Source organism: Sander vitreus, chromosome 17, assembly GCF_031162955.1.
Source record: "Sander vitreus isolate 19-12246 chromosome 17, sanVit1, whole genome shotgun sequence".
In the NCBI taxonomy this organism is placed as follows: Eukaryota; Metazoa; Chordata; class Actinopteri; order Perciformes; family Percidae; genus Sander; species Sander vitreus.
Genome location: NC_135871.1, coordinates 17,559,032 through 17,579,525, shown reverse-complemented (window position 1 = coordinate 17,579,525; position 20,494 = coordinate 17,559,032). Strand labels below are relative to the sequence as shown.

The following is a 20,494-nucleotide window of genomic DNA, read 5'->3' as shown; positions in this document are numbered from 1 at the left end:
GATGGTAGCTTACTTTTGAGTCGTCTTCCGTGTGAGTAATAGTCCTTGTATTTCAGGGTGATAATTAAAAACATTGATTGAAACATTGATTGAATCACACCTTTTGTTAAATCACGAATGACTTCCTCGAGAACAAACACTATTTGTAGAGCTATCAAACTAACCATTCGTCATCCAGAGGACTCTTCCACTAATCCCTGACAATCAGATGCGTGTTAGATAGCTTAAATAAACTTTATTCTCTGAGCAGAAATTCAAGGGATCAGTGTTACACTTTTCCTATAGGATTAAACAGATCTTCATTTGCTCTTGAATGGAGGCAGGGAACCTACCGTTGCCCAGCCCTGAAGGCCCAGGGTACCCTTTTGATCATTTCAGTCTCTCCTTGGTGCAATACTTCTGATTGGCCAAGAGAGTAAGAAGGGGGAAAATCTTTAATTAAGCAGATAATCTCTTGTTGGGCAAAGAGCAGCTCCATTTCAGAGCGCCCTCCTTGAATCTCGGAAGCCCTGGTGAAGTTTCATGTGCTGGTAGCTCAGTCACCTCTCCATCGTTAGACTGTCTGCAGGCTTTGGATCAGAGTCACCGCCACCCCCCTCACCTGTCAGGATGTTCATGCATTTGGAGGTTTTCTATTACATTTTCATTCTCCTGGCTCACATGAGGTCGTACTGCTGCTGGTGAGTTTAATTTAGTATTCGACATCACTTTTTTGCAGATTAGTTTTGTGTCCTGATGATGTTCATCTCTAAACAGTTCATCTGTGGCAAGTGTTGCAATATGCAACACAAGCATTTATTTTTGTCAGTATAAAATAGTTTGAATGCTGTATGTATAATAGTATTATTCAAAAGTCATAACATGACTCATACAATCACTTAATTGAACAATTGGGCAATTGGAAATAAGGAAACCTAAATTAGGGACTGTCTGGATTTGTTTGCATTTCTTTCACCAGTAGGCTTCCACTTTTGTATAAGGCACCTTCTATGAAGGATTTGTAAATTGTAATTAATGGTTTTATTAATGATGAATAAATCATTTACTAATGATTTATAGATCAGTTGTAAGCCATAAGTAACAACAACTTTTGGGTTGCTGTGAGAACTCACCTCTACCATCTGACTGCTTACTTCTAGGAAAGAGCTGCAGACCAAGATCCATTTATTAATGTATCAACACTAAAAATTGCAGACTTGATAAGTTAAAGCCATGTATTAATGACTTATTAACATTTATAACGGCAGACTTGATAGCTTATTAGAAAATGACAAACCGATGAGCATTATCAATGGATTTCCAACATTTATAACTGCATTCATTTTCAAATAGAATGAATGGGATTTTTCACAACCTGGCAACCCCAAATTTCAAATAATCAAGTGTTAATAACATAGTTATTGCCCTCAGTTCTTACATTTCTAGAAACTTTAAAAAAAAAATATTTCAGCAGTATTGTTCACTGAGGTTACAAAATGCACTAATGAGAGATGTTATCAGAGGAATTTGTGAAGGACACTGAGCTTCCCTGAGTGAATAAGCTGTCTTCTTTTCCAGGTCAGTGAATAATTTCTTGATGACTGGACCCAAGGTAAGCCAACTTTCTTTTGATCTGTTCTCCCTGTCCTTTTCCCAAAAGAGAGAAGGAGAAGTTTCTTTGTTGCACTGTGATATCTGAACTCAAGATTATGGACAAGCTCTTGTACCTGTATGTTTGCAACGATGGCACTAATGATATATCAGTGATATTCTAGGCCCTTTGTGCCCCCCCACCTCTGTACACTTGATCTTATTCAGAGGCTCTGCGTATCTGCGGGTTGAATGTTTTAAGGGGCGAGGGAAGGCATTGCTGTAGTGGGTGGTCATCATTAGTGAGCCAGGCCCCTGTGAAAGAGGTGGCACTCCATCTCCCCAAAGGCCACTTGAGACATATTAGTTATATTATCTTTCACACAGTGTGAACAAGCCGCAGAGAGCCAAGGACAGAGCGTACTGGTTTAGGAGAGCTAAATAGATCAGCGTATTCACTGCGGCTGATAGAGTTAAAAAAGTAGAATCATGTTTGAATTGGTTCACATTGTTTGTGTCATTAAACGGACAATGAGCATACTCTCAATCTCCAAAACATTAAGGACTTGTTGATATGTTTTGCACTTTGCAATTCTTGAGAAAGAAAAGTGGCAAGACACATTGAAGAGTAAAAATTTGACACCAGTAGGAAGATATCAATGTAAAAGTGACTGAGACTGGTTCACATCACAATTCCTAGTTTTCTTGCAGATGTAACATTTGATTTTCTTAAATTTTTTGCATCAGGTAAATCCTCCCTGAAGACGATACTAATTTTTATGGTGGATATATCTTTGTATCAAATCATGCCAGATGCTTCAGAACCATCTCAACTTCTCGAATCATGTTGTCATTGTTGCATGATGTGGGGTGCCTGTGAGTTATTCTATGGGTTTAATATTACCTCTTTCTCTGCTGCTGCAGGCGTACCTGATCTACTCCAGCAGTGTGGCAGCAGGAGCTCAGAGTGGCATAGAGGAGTGCAAGTATCAGTTTGCATGGGACCGCTGGAACTGCCCCGAGAGAGCCCTGCAGCTGTCCACACACAGCAGCCTGCGCAGCGGTAAGTCCAGAGTTCCCAGACACCAGCTCAAACATCTCAGCACTGCAGCTAGGCTGAGAGAGAGAATTTCCACTTCTAGATGGGAAATGTGGCTAATAGGTTTCCAAAGATGTTTCAAAAGTGTTTTGAAATTGTGTGCTTCTGTTTCAAGATTCTGTGTTAGAGGGGAGTTTTCTTTTTCCCTTTGTGAAATAGCGATGTTGGCTTAGTCCAAACATTCATCACCCTTTTAGATGGGTACAGTGGGCACGGTCGCTTGAGGCAAAACAAACACCCTAATCCATTTCCCAATATACCCCAGAACCACTACCTCTATGTGCATCTTATGAAAGCAATATGCTGAGATTCATTAGACAAAGAGTCAAATGTGTTTGGCAATACCAAATCCACCTCAATTAGGCACAGTTTAGAAATGTAGATACCATTAAGACTGGTTTATGGTCCTGAACAGAATATAGGATGTCGACTAATTAAGTCACTTTTTTTTTTCAAGACGTTTTATAAATTAAAAATAGGAAAACATATGTAATATGAGATGCAGGTAATTGAACTTATTAAGAGATTGTCATAGAAAGTATACGATTCCTAACCTACAATGAGGGATCTGTGTGATGAGACAACCTCGTTAATAAGTCTCTCTGCTGACAGCAAATCGGGAGACAGCGTTCGTTCATGCCATCAGCTCTGCCGGAGTCATGTACACTTTAACCAGGAACTGCAGTCTCGGAGACTTTGACAACTGTGGCTGTGATGACAGCAGGAACGGACAACGAGGTCAGAGAAATACACAAACGTGTACATAAATACCCATAGATCAAACAGTACAGGTTATTTTTATATTCAATCTTTGTCATTCTCCAAGGTGGTCATGGTTGGCTCTGGGGAGGATGCAGTGACAATGTTGGCTTTGGCGAGGCCATCTCCAAACAGTTTGTTGATGCGTTGGAGACTGGGCAGGACGCACGGGCAGCCATGAATCTCCACAATAACGAGGCTGGGCGCAAGGTACAGTAGGTGCTCTTAATTCACTCACATCCACTTGGCAATGAGAGATGAGCCCTTGGTATAAGATGAAGCACAAGTATGTGATGTTAATGCCTTGATTTGAACCATACAGTATTTAAACTGGGTAGTGGCTTGCTTGACATTTTAGGAATCTCTCCTGGCCCTCCAACTGATTGCCCAGTCTAAAGCATCTTTTGAATATTGTTTTCCTGCTCAGAATTACACTGAGTGTGCCACCCAAGCATCCCTTTCACATTGCTATAAGTGAGGTGCCACTCGTCCCCAATAATAACAGTGTGTTCGGTGTACCAGAAGGGCCTATTTACCACTGCTGAATGCCCCTTATGACAATACCTCAACTCGAGAATCTCAGGATCACTGGTGCAAGTTTAATTAGAGATCCTGGGGAGCCAGACATTGCACAGCATTCTGTATTATGCTGCTTTTTAAAATAAGTGTTTAGTTTTATTCTTGCAATAAGGATCCCACATTTATGTTGGTCTTTGTTTGGACCCGAGGGAGTCTGAGGGGACCACAGGCGTGCAGCTGAAGTGCTCTTTGTTTACGGTGCCTTTGCTCCCCCCTGTTGGGCCCTGGGATCCCCATGGCACCTGGAGCATCATTGTAACAGAAAAAAAATGGGGATAGAAAGAAAGAAAAAACTCCTTTTTCATTTCTCCACTCAATGGGACACTCCATTGGGTCTTCTCACACTAGAAAACATGTTGATAATGAACATGCTAAATAAATACGCCTATTTCTTCTGGGGGGACAATAGGACTCAATGTGAAACTTTGATTCAGCCTCACCTCAACAGAAAGTTCATCCCCTCCTCGCGAAAAGAAAAGGTCCTCTTTTCAACCGACAGCTGTTTTGTGTCGGGTAAAGTCAGGAAACACTGAGGAGGACAAAGAAACTCAGCTATGGACCTTGAAGCTATAATTTCTTCATTTTAGTATATTCATCCCTTTTTTAAACTTAGAATACAATCAGTTAATTTGACAACACATCAATCAATCAAGAGACACTGGACATCCTGTCTTTTACACACATATACTTACATAGACACACATACATATGAGTGCAAATGCATATTCACAACCACAGAATCAATTTCTTTGTTTTGACACTTGTTTTTCATATGAAACTAACATTCTTTAACACACTATGAATACATTTTACAATAATAAAGTCTCTTTCCGTGTCTCCAGGCTGTGAAGGGGACTATGCAGAGGACATGTAAGTGCCACGGGGTGTCTGGAAGTTGCACCACTCAGACCTGCTGGCTGCAGCTGCCAGAGTTCAGGGAGGTGGGCAACTACTTAAAGGAAAAGTACCACAGAGCTCTGAAGGTGGATCTTCTCCGAGGTGCGGGTAACAGCGCGGCCAGCCGGGGGGCCATCACCGAGACCTTTAGCTCCATCTCTCGTAAGGAGCTGGTTCACCTCGAAGACTCCCCCGATTACTGCCTGGAAAACCGCACTCTGGGCTTGCCGGGCACAGAGGGCCGCGAGTGCCTCAAGAAGGGCAAGAACTTGAGCAAATGGGAGAAACGGAGCTGCAAGAGGCTTTGCGGAGAGTGTGGGCTGGCTGTGGAGGAGCGCAAAGCTGAGATGGTGTCGAGCTGTAATTGTAAATTCCACTGGTGCTGCGCGGTGAAGTGTGAGCAGTGCAGGAAGACAGTGACCAAGTACTTTTGTGTCAAGAAAGGAGGTCAGAGGGTAAGGAATGAGAGCGCTGGTAGCCGCCGGAAGAACCTCAGACTGAGGAAGAAGCACTGAGCATCTTCATCACTTCTCCCCTGCTGTCATCATATTTGTACCACCGCAGCTCCTCTCAACACCCAAACTCTCTGTGCATGTTCAGATAGTGTTTTGGATAAAAGCTTAGCAAAAATACATTTTCAGAACATCTTCATTGTCTATTTTGTATTAAAGATGTTAAAGACAGTGGAATGTGCACAAAGGCACATGCTAGATAAGTTTACAACTTTGTAGAATTTTTGGTATAAATGTATTTAAAATATATTTTTATACTTTTTACAACATTTTGAAAAGTCACTGGGCATTTGAGGAGTATTTCTCCGGCTTCAAAATTCTCTGATTTATTTATTTTCATACATACGCATAAATCTTCGGGAAACATTATTTTACAAATTATTAGTTTTTGAGTGATGGATGATCTGACTGTTAAGCAACGGCATAATTCACTTTTTAAATCACAACTTTTGAGAACCCGTTGGTTATGTTCCCATGAATACTTAAGACTGTCAGCCTATAGCAGTAATCTTCATATATATTTCAACCATCACTGCCAAGCTTTGAATTTATTTGGAAGTATTTTGACATTTTTGGGGACAGTCTGCTTTCCCATCATCTGGCTCGCCCTGACTATGCTGCCCTCTTGATGTATTTAATTGTATATAAAATGAAGCACTTTGTACTGTACATTGTTAATTTATTGCACAGCCTCTCTTAGTTGTTCTTTATTGTTAGTTGCCATGTATTGAAAGAATAATAAATCCTTCAATCTTATATATCATTGAGCCTGAAGAAAGTGTTCATCCTTCTTTATTCCTTGTGGCAGTGATACCTTTTGGTTTGCAGTAAACACAACCTTCCCCTTCACATTGTTCACATGGGGTTAGGATACTCTGGGGCAAACCAACAAGAATATATAACTTTCCAGCGTACTCTTCGTTCCATCACGCCTTTCTCAATTTCGCCTCAACAAATACCTCCCCATTCTCTCTCTCATCATGGTAATCCTCAAAGAGCCCCCTAACTCCCAAGCGCTTGGAAGTTTCTTTACTGTTTAATACTAGTTTAATTAACTTTGTCCAGACAGAGTAGGGACGTGGGGGTGGAGGGCATGAGGCAAGTTGCCCTTAAAAAATCATCCCGCCTCTAATTTTGTATGCTAATCTCCTTTTTCACGCCGCACCTCTTTAGGAGTGGGGGAAAGAAATGTTGGGAAAACTTTGGTTTGCCTGTGCAGGGCTTCCTGCGGCTGTTTTATTTCTGGGCCCACCTATTTGGGTCCTTTCACTCCTCTAGGGCCTTCCTTTGCTCGATTTAACAATGAATGCAGAGCTAATCAGCTCTCTCGGAAATGCACCACTGTCGAGGAAGGTAATCCCTTCTTCTCTACTCTCAATGGGCTGTCGCCTTCTAAAGGACTTTGGGAAAAGGCTTTGCACAGATTCACACTGTTCTCTCAAAAGAAGTTAGTTCAAGTATTGTGCCCAAACAAGTGGGTTTTATAAACACATGCTTGCCAGGATACTCACCCCACCTGCAAGTAAGAAGTGCCAGGCCCAGGCAGACTAGCACATGGCAGCCGAAGCTGAAACCCTTCAGACGAGATGGGACATGAAAGAAGAGATTAGAGGTCCCATTGAGAAGGGGGCGTTCATTTCTGCACCTTCCTCCTTATACTCAATAAAGTGTCAAGGAAACACCTTGTTGACATCTTATTTACCAAATAATGATCATAATCAAAACTCCTCCCTCTTCTGGTGACCCCTGTGGGCTGCCTGGATTTCTCTGCCTAGCATGCAGCAGAACCCTCTCAGCAACAAAAAAACAGCATACCAAGTTTTTGCCCTGCGGCTCTGGGGAAGTTCTGCAATTTACTGTGATAGGGAGTACGACAGGGGCACATCAAACATGTTACTTCACAGGATTTTAAAGGTAATGCCAAATTATAATTAGGACATGCATTTTAACAAAGCCACTTTAAACTCGGCATGCAGAGTGCATTGATTCTTCTTTAGACTTTTTCTCGGGTTTAGTATGTGAGTCATGCTGTTGTGTATTGGCTCATTATCAGCAGAAAATTGCAGCCTTATACCCACATGTAAAAAATATATCACAAAAAAGAAACGCCTGCTGACACAGCTGTCAGTTAATGTGTGGGAAAGTCAGACAGAAAAACACGTTTGGCTGTTTTAGAGTAAGACAGCAGTTAGACACACCTGGAACACCGTTTGCCCTTCTTCAGTCAAGATCAGTTGTGCATCAGCAGCAGAGATGAAAGAGAGGGCATTGCTCTAGTAAGCAGTATATGAAGACAATACCGTGCTTAACCTGGAGACCTAACATCAGGTGCTGGACTGCAGGTTTAACTAAGAGAAGCAAAACATCTCAGCTTTAAAGAGTGGATGCTTATATTGTACAGAGTTGCCACTTACCCTTTAACCTGCTTCTACTTTTCTTTCTGTCTTTAATCACGGGTGGGTTCATAATGGACTCCTAAAGGTAGGCTATGAGATTCACATGAACAACTAGAGGCCACAGTTTGAGGCAAAAACCTGAATTGCAGACATACAAAAACATGCAACATATCTTTATCATCAGCAGTCTCTGTCAATTGTATTCCCTCAAATAAACAACCACACAAATGCAAAAAAGGGAAGGGAGGTGAACTGAATAAAAAAAAAACACGGCATGTGAAACAGCACATAATATCAATCATGACACAGAACTTCCCAGAGAGTGACACGACCTCCGACCATGGGGTCTAAACTTCCGTCTCTCGAGCTGGCCCTGCCATGTCCAATTTGGCGTAACACATGAGCCCGAGGTGGCGGCGACACCACAGAGGAAGAGTGTGGTTTAAAGCAGATGCTTTCTCACAGAGCTTGAATAATCGATTTAAACTTCTGTGGGAACACCAGAGATTGTTGTTAGAAATGTGTACATGCTTTTCTACTATACAGTACTGGCAGTATAAAAAAAACAATTATCAAATTTTGAGTTTTGGTTAGCGGTGGAATTAAGTTTTTATGTTTAAATTACTTTTGTGGCTCTGCAACATACCACTGTGACGGATAAATAATATAGGAGAAGATTTATCTCAGGTAGCAAGTGATAATGCAGTCAATGAAGGAGGGGAAAACGACTTATAATGCTTCAGAGAATCCTTGACTAATAGGATTTATGGGTTAGGGATTCTGGACCTATAACACCTAGAGGGGCGAGGGTCAGTATGAATGTGAGAGAAAGCCAACACAGATGAGTGGGACGTCCACCATTTGCTCCTAAACCAAAACTCAGTGACATCTGTAGTTACCTGTGTTGAATCTTTGTGACAATGTGTTAGCTATAAGCTCAAGAAACATCAGATGCTGTTCACTGTTTCATTGTAGCAGTAGCTCCTCAAGAAAGTCTTTGTTTTGACAGCAGCCCATCTGCTGCAGTGGTGTATGTGTTTGTTGCTATCAGCAGGATTGAGATGCAAGCTTCTTGAGGCTCACCAGGGTGATCAATCTCGTGGCTCTATCTGCAAAGAATGGGGAGAGGGGAGCATCAGGGGGATCAGCTCAGCTCAGCTCACTGATCTGCACAGGAAACAGAGCATGGGAACCCACCAGGGAGCCCCAAACTAGTCCCTGCAGTGGAAATCTGCTGATAAGGCCTGAATCAAGAGAAAACATACAAGATGTATCAGGTTTTACAAAAATGTCAGGAAATGCTTTTGAGACCCAATTCTGCCTGTCTGTGGCTTTAAAAAGCTGTCACACAGAGGTTAAAAACCCAGAGTGACAATAATCTAAGTGATAAGATGTACTTGATTTCAACAGTAGGACATTGACGAAACAGGGCTAGGCTCCATCAGCTGATCAGTCCAGTGTGCAAGGTACAGCGTGCACTGCTATCTCTTGAAGAGTGATCGCCCAGTGATCAATACAGTGATGCTGAGGCAACAATGACCTAGTCAAATATTGTCTCTGGATTTCAAAAGTGTTTGCTCAGTTTTTTCATTACCATAGAGAGGAGAAAAGACAAAGAAAGTGGGTACAACTTATTAACCTGTCTGATGAAAAACTGTCTGATGAAAAAACTGAAAAAAAATTACATTACTCTGCATTTTTGCTACCTACTGTACAGTGCATTGTTCAAACAAGCACTGGTGGAAAAAAAGTATTTAGATGGTTTACTTAGGTAAAATTACATGCGTATTATCAGCACAATGCAGCGTCAAAAGTAAAGTATGTATGCAGAATGACCTCTCACAGTGTTATACTATTATATTGTTGTACTTTAATGTTGTAGTTGGGCATGGTGGAACTGATTTCAACAGCTTCATATATTTTTGGGTAGTTTAATCTAAGACAATGCTTTAAAAGTAACTTGTCACTTTAGTTGTGCAATGTAGTGAACATACAGAATGTCCTTAAAAAATGTAGTGAAGTAGAAGTAAAAAGTAGCATAGGATGGAAATACTTAAGTGAAGTGCAAGATAAGTACAATAATTGAGTGAATCATCTGATATAATTTGAACCCCTGCATGCAGCATATGCTCATTCGGAGTGCAATGTAATGTTCCCTAGAGCTGTAGATGGTTTTATTTTTTCAGTCATTCTGACTTTGAAATAAGCATTTATTGTATTCCCCTGCCAATTACTCTGATTTCTAGATGGAGAAAAAAACAGCAGTGTTGAATTTGCCATTAGGGATGTGTTGTCATCCAAAGGCAGTGGTGGAACTACAGTGCTGTGAGATCAACCAGGGACCAAAGTGGCACGTTGTAGAGGAAGAAGGCTACTCTAAACTGTTACTTAAGCTTAGAGTACTTCCCATACTTCCTCAATCAATACTTAAGTAAAACAACTAATACCTATACCACTGTGTAAAATACTCTGGTACAGGTAAAAGTCCTGCATTCAAAATGTTACGTTGTAAAATTAAAAAAGCATTATCAGCTAATTAAAGTATCAAAAGTAAAAGTACCTATTATGTAGAATAGCCACGTTCAGAGTATTATGTGCATTATACTGTTATGTGTGTTATATTATATTGTTATCATTGATGCAGACATGCCAGCTGCATTTTAATGTTGCTAATTGGAGCCGATTTCAACTACATAATATAGGCTACTGCTGGGCATTCTACTCTCTAACAATACCTCATATTTTATAAGATGATCGTATGTTTTGTTTAAAACAAAACTTTATCTGCAAAGTGTATTGATGTAAGATAACTGTAGCGGGATAAAAAGTACAATATTTCCCTCTGAAATGTAGTGTAGTAGCTGAATGAAGTAGGTTAAATATTCAAGTAAAGTACACATAGGCCTATTGATTAATTTTTACTTGAGAAAATATACTAAAAGACTAGCTGAGATTTAAAGACTGACATATTATGACTTTAAATGTATCAGTAATGATAGTGTCTGCCCATGGTTTTTCTGAAAAACTACGAGAAAGAAGAATAAGAAGAAGTGCAATAGCGCCATCTAGTGGTTAAGGCAAATGATCATAGTATGAGCATTCTAGTCACCCAATGCACTAGGTGTCGCTGTGCGATATTCTGGACATACAACTATCGAAATGTTTCCCTTCTCTTCCTCTTCCCTTTGTGTCGTTTGTTTTCTGTCTGTAAACACAACCTACACACGGAACAGAGCCGGGGACAGGGGCTCTTGCAGGAAGGTACATCAGTGTGAATGGGAAAACTTGTATGATAACGTACATAGTCCCGCGGCTGACTCTTTAGCCTAGCAGGGAGAGTCCGGAAGAAAAGCCAGTGTCTGGTTGTTTCATTGTAAGGAGGACGGAGACATCCAATCCGCGCTTGTCGGCGACCATGGCAGCGGCGACCGCTGTGGAGGCTGATCCGTCAGCAAACGAAGGCGGCGCTGCTTTTACCGGCGTCCCGAACTGGGACTGGGATGAGTCTCAGCTCCGAAAATATTCATTTCCAACCAAGCCCATTCCGAGACTGTCTCATACGGACCCCAGAGCAGAGATGTTAATAAGCAACGAGGTAAACCGTTTCGCTTGCTGAAACTTTTTACGTTAAACATACCTTACCCTGCCCGAAGAAATCTCAGACCTTTTCATAGTAGGAACTTAACGTTACAAAAGTAACGTTAGATCTGCACCAAAAACCCTGTTTTGATAACACTTTATTGGTCAAAAACAGTCATTAGTGTTCATCATCTTATTCACGTATAGAGAGGCAGTGAAAGTGAACTGTAAATCATGTTGTTAAGGTTTATTTCTTAGCCTGGTTTTGAGTGAAGGTTTTCATCGTAACGTTAGGTCATCCCAGGGAAATTTATTAAAAAATGTACCCTAATTATAGAAGGCAACTCAATTTGTAATTTGCATTTTTAACATTTGATAATCTGTACAATATAATAAGCAGCCTAATTGTACATGTTTTGTATAAGTGTGACTTTGCTTGCTATCATTGTAGTTTTGGGAATGACTGCATAATAAAACTGCAAAGCCCATTGGGATTTATGTTTAAGGGTAATCCAATCAGCGATGTCCCATCAGGTAGTTTGCCTTTGGCATCTGGTTGGAAACACCTGCTGATATTGTGGCTTACTCAGAAATGCAACATAACCCATAACGAGCAGTCAGCAGCAGTTTTTCTACTGTATGTGATTTATTGTGGATTTTCCCCTTTCACCTTTTTGATGAAACAGCTGTAGGTTTCTAATCCAACTGAAATGCTGGCCCTACTGTCAGTGCTGGGAAGGATACTTTCAAAACGTATTCCGTTACAGAGTACAGAATACATGCCCAAAAATGTAATTTGTAACGTATTCCGTTACGTTACTCAGATTGAGTAACGTATTCTGAATACTTGGATTACTTCCACATTGAATTACATTTTATAAGTAGGAAGCGGCCATCACATACAGCAGTTATATTTCGTTCTCTCTTTCTTTAATGTGAAATGCTGTTTGAATTTCCAAGATAGATAGATAGCTCCATCTTTACCTCTATCAGTGATCACGCAAATAGCTAGTTTTTTCGTTTTCATATTGGGGCTTCTGGGAAATGCATGGAGTTGCGAGAGTGAATAAACCCGTGAAACAGAGAAGTATAGTCATGTAATCCATTGATTTCAACAATGTAACTGTATTCTAAATACCAACTATTAAATTGTAACTGTAACGGAATACAGTTACTCATAATTTGTATTCTGAATACGTAACGTACATGTATTCCGTTACTCCCCAACACTGCCTACTGTACAAGTACTGGGATTGAGGCAGTACTAACCTACTGCATGGGTGACATATTTACATTTCTGAGTGGTATTTGTCTTTCGAAGCAGTGGACAAGCTTCTTTCTCTTCCATAAACCTGATGAGCAGGCGTCAACGGCATGACCGTATTGTTTTTACACTTGTGGAGGAAAACCTCATCCTGCTTCTCATTATTTTTTATTCAGTGTCAATGTCAGCTGGAGCATTTCCCAGCAGGGTTGTATACCTGTTCAACATTGACATTAGGTAGCCTTTTCAGAAATCTCTCCTAATAGGGCAATGAGTGAGCATGCAGGTGGCTTACATAGAAGTGCATGATAATGTGTTGTCATTAGTTATCATATCCATTTTAAAGGAAGTGACAATTCACCCCACTCTTAAAGGTTCCAGAAAATATCTACAAATGAATTGTTACTTAAAGCTCACCTTTGTCTCGAAAGTTAAAGCTTTTAGTTCTAGAACTCAACCAACGGTCTATTAAAACACAGTGGAGCCCTGGGGACACATAAGGTATGTCCCTGTCGCATCTAGGCAGAATCATGATGTTAAGATACATTTTTATTATTTAAAACGACAGACGAGTTTACAACCAACACAACTTTATTTTATCTCTTCGGAAGCGCGCGCGCGAGAGAGAGAGAGAGAGAGAGAGAGAGAGAGAGAGAGAGAGAGAGAGAGCGCGCGCGCGCGCGCGCGCCCATCGGTCTACGTTCAGTTAGTCACGTAGCCCTCGGAGCTCAGTGTATCAAATGCCATAAACTGCACTGTTGATGAATTGCGCTGGCGTGTCTTGGGATTTATGTTCCTTTTTTTGCATAAAAAAGCTATTAATAAAGACAAATGTATACCAGTGGTATCAAAAGAAAACGACGTACACAATCAAGATGATACACATGCAGTAATGTTTATGTAACACGTCTTCTACTTTAAAAGAATTACAAATAGTTTTAAAGGAAATGCCCTACATTATATTCCAGGCTATTTTATGAACCACATTAACAGCAATAGATGTTAAAGTAGAATTATAAATTGCAGTTGTATTCCATAGTGCATTATTCTATAAAGAGATTTGATTGTTTTTCTAAGTGTATAGCCTAATTCTCTTGAAATAAACAAATATCATATGAAAAATAAAAAATATGTATGTAAATAAAGTAGCCTAATGTGTGTATGTTAAAACATGTTTTGTTATATTACTGTATTGAAATTTCTTTATCTGTTTTCAGGAACCAGTGGTTTTAACAGACACAAACCTTGTGTATCCAGCTCTCAAATGGGACATTGCATATCTGCAGGAGAACATTGGAAATGGAGACTTTTCTGTTTACACTGCAGAAAACCACAAATTCCTCTACTATGATGAGAAGAAAATGGCTAATTTTGAGAACTTTGTCCCCAAGTCACAACGAATGGAAATGAAATTCTCTGAATTTGTGGATAAAATGCATTTAATGGAGGAAAAAAGTGGAGAGGAGAGGTAAGATATATTTATAATGATATTTGAGTTGGAACAGGAATATGATATAAACTATGTTATTATTAATCTAGCCTGGTTTGATGCTCAATCTAAACAAAATCCTCTGTTTTTGAAGCTAGTGTCTGGAAAAAGATGTGACTGTGCTGCAGGTGTGCTTGACAGGGAAGGATGTTTTTTTCTAATGTGGTGGAGCAAAGGACTAAGCATCTATACAGGAGAATCAAGGGGGGAGCTTATTATATGTGCACCAACACCAAAACAAATTCCTTGTATGTGTTAAAAAATGTACTTTGCAATAAAACCCTTTCTGATTCTGATTATTACTGTGACACACACACACACACACACACACACACACACACACACACACACACACATCACTTACTAAAGTGAAATCGCTGTTTGACTCACTGACGCGTTATTATGGATCCCACATAACTTCTAGGCAAGTCCTGCCCTACGAAGCAGCTCGATTGGTTGAGGTTAGGCATTGACCTCGAGTGGTTAAGGTTATAGCCGATCGGTCAGGGTATAGGACCTGAACAAATCGGGTTACGTTACCTTGCATACATGGAGGCCTGGCCAATAGTAGTGTGTGAATGCTATTGAAGGGCGGGTCTTGCCTAGAAGTTGCGTGGGTTCCATAATAACGCCTCACCGGCGCTTACAGTGGCTCTTATCTGTTTGCATTTTACTGTCCACTTCCTTCAATGTCATATTGTTCTTCGTGGCTTAAAAGAGAGGTAGCCTGCTGAAATATAATTACCTTGTAAACAATCTTATATCCTGCAGACATACTGTATTAATTAGCATATTTATAGAGCTGTGTTGCCACTTGTTTCAGGCGTCAGAGAGTAGAACAAGGTGGCTCATACATTTTGCATTTGTCTTTTCTAATGCATTTCAAGGGTATATTTGCAGCAGACCCTGAATGACACGGTAGGGAAGAAGATTGTTGTTGACTTCCTTGGTTTCAACTGGAACTGGATCAACAAGCAGCAAGCCAAGAGAAACTGGGGACAGCTGACATCCAACCTGCTGCTCATAGGCATGGAGGGTAAGGGCTCTTGCAGTAGTTATCCACTGCGAAACAAATCCAGTTTCACAGTTTCTGCTGTACAATGTTGTCCTCAATGTTTTTCACACAGCACATTCTGTTAATATTCTCTTACCACAGGCAATGTGACACCAGCACATTACGACGAGCAGCAGAACTTCTTTGCACAGATCAAAGGCCATAAGAGATGCATCCTCTTCCCTCCAGACCAGTTTGAGTGTCTCTATCCATACCCTGTGCACCACCCCTGTGACAGACAGAGCCAAGTAAGCCACATATATGTAGATGTTCACCTATGGTATAATAATAAAAACTTATAACTTAGCACATTTGTGATTTAGTTCTGTTGCCGTAATCTATAATGTTAGAGATAATTCACAGTAAATCTCTCAGAAAGAGAGAATCCCCTCAAAGACATTATACAACGATGTCTTCACTTTAAAAAGTGTTATAAAGGTTACTGTGTTAAGATTACTTTGAATAAGGACATACATTTTGTTAAAACTGGCACATCAAAGCAAGACTCATTTGAAAACAAATGTCAGAAGTAGGAAGGAATTAAAAATGTGTTTTACAGTTAATAAATTTCGATGCATGCAGGTTCAGTATGTTCATGTTTTGTAATACATCCATATTTTTTATTTATAGGTTGATTTTGATCATCCTGATTATAAGACGTTTCCCAATTTTAAAAATGTTGTTGGCTATGAGGCTGTTGTGGGCCCAGGAGATGTGCTCTACATCCCGATGTATTGGTAAGAAGTACTTCTGTATGGCCTTTTCAGAGACATTATGTAGAAATGATTAGCTCCACCACTAAATCAGATGATTATCTCCAGGGGCCTCAGTTATCAACAGCGCATAGAAAATGTTCTAAATTCTGTCTTACGAATGAAATTTAGTATGTGATTAGGTAAAAAAAAAAAAAATCGGCATTTATCAAATGTGCACAAGCCAACTGTACGCACATCAGTAAGTAATCAATCTTGATAAATCCCACCTATTCTTAACGACCATGCTCGTTCACGGCCATTTCCATTCAGAAACGCCTCCAGTTAACTTTATATGGTAACAGCACATCCCTTTATCAACCACATGAATGTGTTTTTTCCCTCATGGCAAAGAGAGCAAAGAAGAGGAACTTATAAACACAGAAATGGAGGTACTGGTAGACGAGGTTGAATCCAACCAACAAATATTGTTTGATTCACTCAGTGCAGGAGGGATTACAAACAAAAGAACAAATGCTGCATGGGACAGGGTCACGAATATCATGACCCAAATCCAGTAGTACATTTTTGGGGAAGCTGTAACTACTTAGAAGCCACTCTGTCACCGCTGTCTTATATAGGGTTTGACACCAATTAGGCAACTTGTCTGTTTAAAATTAGACAAATGACTAATCGAGTGTTTTCTAATAAAAGGCAACACAGGACATATGTGGATGTTGATTGCATTATGCATACTGTGACACTCTTAAATGCTTTCTAATAGTAGTATTGCTATTCTACCACTAGATTCTGTTCTGTAGCATGGCCAGACCTGTGCTTATATTTACACACATTCCTATGTGTAAGTACAAGTTGATAAATTCCACATTTTGCGTGGCAATGTTCTTACGCATTACATACGCACACATCATAAGGCCCCAGGGCTTTGAACTTCTTGGATGCACTGCCAGCTGATGTGTGTTCATGCTCCCTGCATTTCAGTATGATATTCTTTTGATTTAACTTCTCAACATGCAAATTAGTCATCCAATTTTTTATTTTTTATTAGCATTGATTGTTTACTGTACCTTGTTGATCGTTTAAGTAGTAATTGGTAGACATTTGTGCTGTCAAAAGTAACCACAGTATAATGCAGTTGTATTTGTTAGTAATAAAGCCAATGTGTTGAATGAATCCACACTGAGTGCAGGGCATTGGTGTTATTTTTATAAACTACTCGTAACTGGTAAGAACGGCAGAAAGTTGCTCTTTGACAGCCAGAGTTTGATGAATTTAGTTATTTATATTTTTCGTCTTTCCTCAGGTGGCATCACATTGAATCACTGTTGAACGGTGGAGTGACGATCACTGTAAACTTCTGGTACAAAGTATGCATATTTGAGTCTTCACAGCCGTTCCTTTAACATTTGTGTTGTCTTTGCCACTACATGTTTCTTTGTGATCACTCACCTATTTGACTCACTTGGTTAGGGTGCCTCCACACCCAAGAGGATAGAGTACCCCCTGCGAGCTCACCAGAAGGTGGCCATCATGAGAAATATTGAGAAAATGCTGGGAGAAGCTCTTGGAGACCCACATGAGGTAAAAACACTTGCTTTTATATCCTCTTTACAACACAAACTCTTTCCTATCAGCAGTTACATAAGTCACATGTGGATGTCACACTGTCACTTTCTAGAACTTAAATCAGATCCACATTTAGGTCACTTGTTACATGAAATCCCTGGGGCATGCTGACCCTTCCAGCAACCTAATTACTGCGAATATTTATGGCGTACGTACTTGATTTAGTACAAAGGAAAGACATATATGCAGTCTGGGACAGTGAGTAAAATAATGTAATATGTCTGACACTATGAGGGCAGCTTATCCTAACCAAGAGTCCTTTTGTTTTTTCTGTAGGTTGGACCTTTACTGAAAACGATGATCAAGGGGCGATATGACCAGGATCTCAGTTAGAGCACCACTCTTTAAAGAGTTACCTGGACTGCGGTGCAATCTGTTTGCCGCGTAAAAGTGAGACTGCTGCATGCGTAATGCACATTCTGGCTTTTTTAAGCTACGTATCACTGCATGGCAATAAGCAGCCACCTGAAAACCATTCTGCTTCAGTTGTCTCTGAGTGCTATGGTCATTGCAAATACATCAATCACAGAAGAAACATCGGACTAACTCACTGGAATTCCACCTACTTTAAGAAGTCTTTTTTTTTTTGTTTTTTGTAAATCTTTTGTCTTTGAAAAGAAGGCCTCATTTGGATTAAGTCTAGATATATTTATGTAAATCAGTGTTCTCTCAACATTCTTAATTCAAGCTAGTGGGTTTTTGGGTGCTCACCCAGTGAGTAGAAGTTGTCTGCGATCGGTACCTTTGGAACAACCTCAATATTTTGACCACTAATGGATGAGTCAAAGGGTATTACATATACAGTACACATCAGTTAGATACTTTCTTATATACATGTTCTAACACAGTTATGGATTGATTCCTTAGTGTGGAGTGATCATATTGTATTCCCCATCTTTATCACTAATACAGCTTTAAAACTGATTTGGCTCATACCTCTAAAGTTGACATGTCTTTTAAGGGTCTTGTATAAATATATCCACATAACCTGCATTATCTCCACGCCTACCTACATGGTTTTGGGGAGTGATCAGCAAGAATATTCTGTTGCAAAGAAGACAGCATAGGCACGGTAATAAAAGATAAGTACAGTGATTTTAAAACTGTGATGAAATATGTGTGGGCTGGAAAAAAGGGGGCTCATATATTTAGCTGAAGGAGTATGTGACTGCTTGCAGCTAAATTGTTTACCTGAGCGATGCTGCTTTGTGTTTATACATGCTCTTGCTTGTTTGATTTGTTTGACTTTATTGAATGTGCTATTCTGCGTACCAGTAATAGATGAGGGGCACTGAAAATAAATGACAATACAGGTAACTTAAATAAATAAAATACAGTAACTCACAGTTTTTGGGGAAACTTCTCAGAGTAATTACCGGTGATGTTTTCTTAGGAATAGGATGGTTAAAACTGTAAAAGTGGTTAACTCGAACTGCTTAAATGATAGATTTATGTAAAAATCTTATCAATGGACTGAACTAGTAGGACCATCTGCTGGGATGTAGCTTATGTATCAGCCATTGCAGCACAACACAATGTACCATCTAGTGGTGAAGTTGTATTGTTACCTGGTCCATGCACTATACTGCTGCAATACAAATATTCAATGTGCTATATTGAACGCAGCAGATCTGGGATGAAATGACAAAAGTCTAATTTCAGTTGGAAACCTGTACTTGGTCAGCGATCCTCAGACATGCACTTATTTTTTACTCACATGCAGCCATATTTTGAAGACCTTAAAAGAGAGCAAGATGGCTGTTTCTGTGCTAATTTAAAGTGCTCTCCTGAACTATTGTAAAAAAAAAAAAAAAAAAACATTGAACAAAAAGGGAGGATAATTTCATGTTGTGCTGTATGTGCCAAACCAACATACAAATGAGTAGATGGGTATCTATATTCAGAAAGGAATATCCATGCACTATATTTACCAGGAATACACATTCAGGGTTTTGTTATGATTAACCTTTAGATTGTTGATAATGTGCATATCTATTTCTTACAAATTGCACAATGATGGAACAGAGATACTTCCTCTGTAAAATAATGACATCTCTTCAATTGCTAGGTTAACCCCGTTTACTGTATGTGCCTTGTTTAACAGCGGCATGGCACTAAATGTTGCAACAACTTGATTTTTTATTTTTTATTTTATGGTCAAAATGTTTTCACTCTGGCATTAAATAGCTTTAGAGGTAGGATTGACATGGTTCATAGAGATCGAGGCATGTTTTTATTGATGGATGCCCGTTTTCTGTTTTGAACGTACAGTATGTGCTCTCCTTGTTCCTCTGATTAAAGTTTGTTTGCAAAGTTCTACACTGCCGACTTCTGAATAATGTGATGATTTCTTATACACAAAGCTATGAAAAAATATTTGGTACTTTTCAACTAGTATCTTGAGTAACATGAGTGAACAATTCAAAGAATGATGTGAATGATCTACAAAAATGTGTATTTATTTACTACAAATTGTGCGTCAGCCGTTTCTTAAAGCACAGGGTTAAAACTGACTAAACAGCTTCATACGGTAATTTAAGACGACATTGCTGCTGATAATCAGTAACATCTTTTCAACACTTGATTGTGTTACACCTACACTCAAAAAATACCAATTCAAAACAATTGCTTATACAGTACAGTTGTTGCTTGAAATGGATGCAGACAAATAAAAGTATATATTAGTACATCTGACCAACCCATTTATCCTAATATACAACTAACAAAAATCAAATAAGAATCCAATCATAATCAAGGTTTCTACAACCAACAATCACAAGCGAAGCAAAATTCACAACACACGAGATGAAAGGAGCTGCGATAGAGGACCACTTCGGTAACATGTAAACAGACCCTGAAAGCACACAGCGGCCCTCTTCACAATAAATACATGATTGGAGACTTTGCAGATCTATACATCTATATCAAAAATAAAGATAATGCTGTTGGAATGAACTT

General features: G+C 39.6%; 2 protein-coding genes across 2 annotated transcripts; both read left to right on the top strand.

Annotated features, from left to right (window-relative positions):
* Nucleotides 1–1,576: 1,576 nt before the first annotated feature.
* Nucleotides 1,577–6,182, top strand: wnt8b (wingless-type MMTV integration site family, member 8b). Its single transcript, XM_078273761.1, has 5 exons — nucleotides 1,577–1,591; nucleotides 2,494–2,632; nucleotides 3,281–3,406; nucleotides 3,495–3,637; nucleotides 4,849–6,182. Exons 1-5 carry the CDS (start codon nucleotides 1,577–1,579, stop codon nucleotides 5,416–5,418), a joined length of 993 nt encoding a protein of 330 aa, XP_078129887.1. The 3' UTR covers nucleotides 5,419–6,182.
* Nucleotides 6,183–11,009: 4,827 nt separating this feature from the next.
* hif1an (hypoxia inducible factor 1 subunit alpha inhibitor) lies at nucleotides 11,010–20,223 on the top strand. Its single transcript, XM_078272848.1, has 8 exons — nucleotides 11,010–11,406; nucleotides 13,872–14,122; nucleotides 15,031–15,179; nucleotides 15,300–15,445; nucleotides 15,828–15,934; nucleotides 17,214–17,277; nucleotides 17,381–17,491; nucleotides 17,813–20,223. Exons 1-8 carry the CDS (start codon nucleotides 11,227–11,229, stop codon nucleotides 17,867–17,869), a joined length of 1,065 nt encoding a protein of 354 aa, XP_078128974.1. The 5' UTR covers nucleotides 11,010–11,226; the 3' UTR covers nucleotides 17,870–20,223.
* The last annotated feature ends 271 nt before the right edge of the window (nucleotides 20,224–20,494 follow it).

What these genes read in the sequence shown, in the direction of transcription:
- hif1an (XM_078272848.1), top strand. Translation starts at nt 11,227, where the DNA reads ATGGCAGCGGCGACCGCTGTGGAGGCTGATCCGTCAGCAAACGAAGGC. An exon ending in CTCTACATCCCGATGTATTG is followed by an intron (nt 15,935 to 17,213) that starts GTAAGAAGTACT and finishes GTCTTTCCTCAG; the next exon opens with GTGGCATCACATTGAATCAC. An exon ending in CTGTAAACTTCTGGTACAAA is followed by an intron (nt 17,278 to 17,380) that starts GTATGCATATTT and finishes TCACTTGGTTAG; the next exon opens with GGTGCCTCCACACCCAAGAG.
- wnt8b (XM_078273761.1), top strand. An exon ending in ACACAGCAGCCTGCGCAGCG is followed by an intron (nt 2,633 to 3,280) that starts GTAAGTCCAGAG and finishes CTCTGCTGACAG; the next exon opens with CAAATCGGGAGACAGCGTTC. An exon ending in ATAACGAGGCTGGGCGCAAG is followed by an intron (nt 3,638 to 4,848) that starts GTACAGTAGGTG and finishes CCGTGTCTCCAG; the next exon opens with GCTGTGAAGGGGACTATGCA.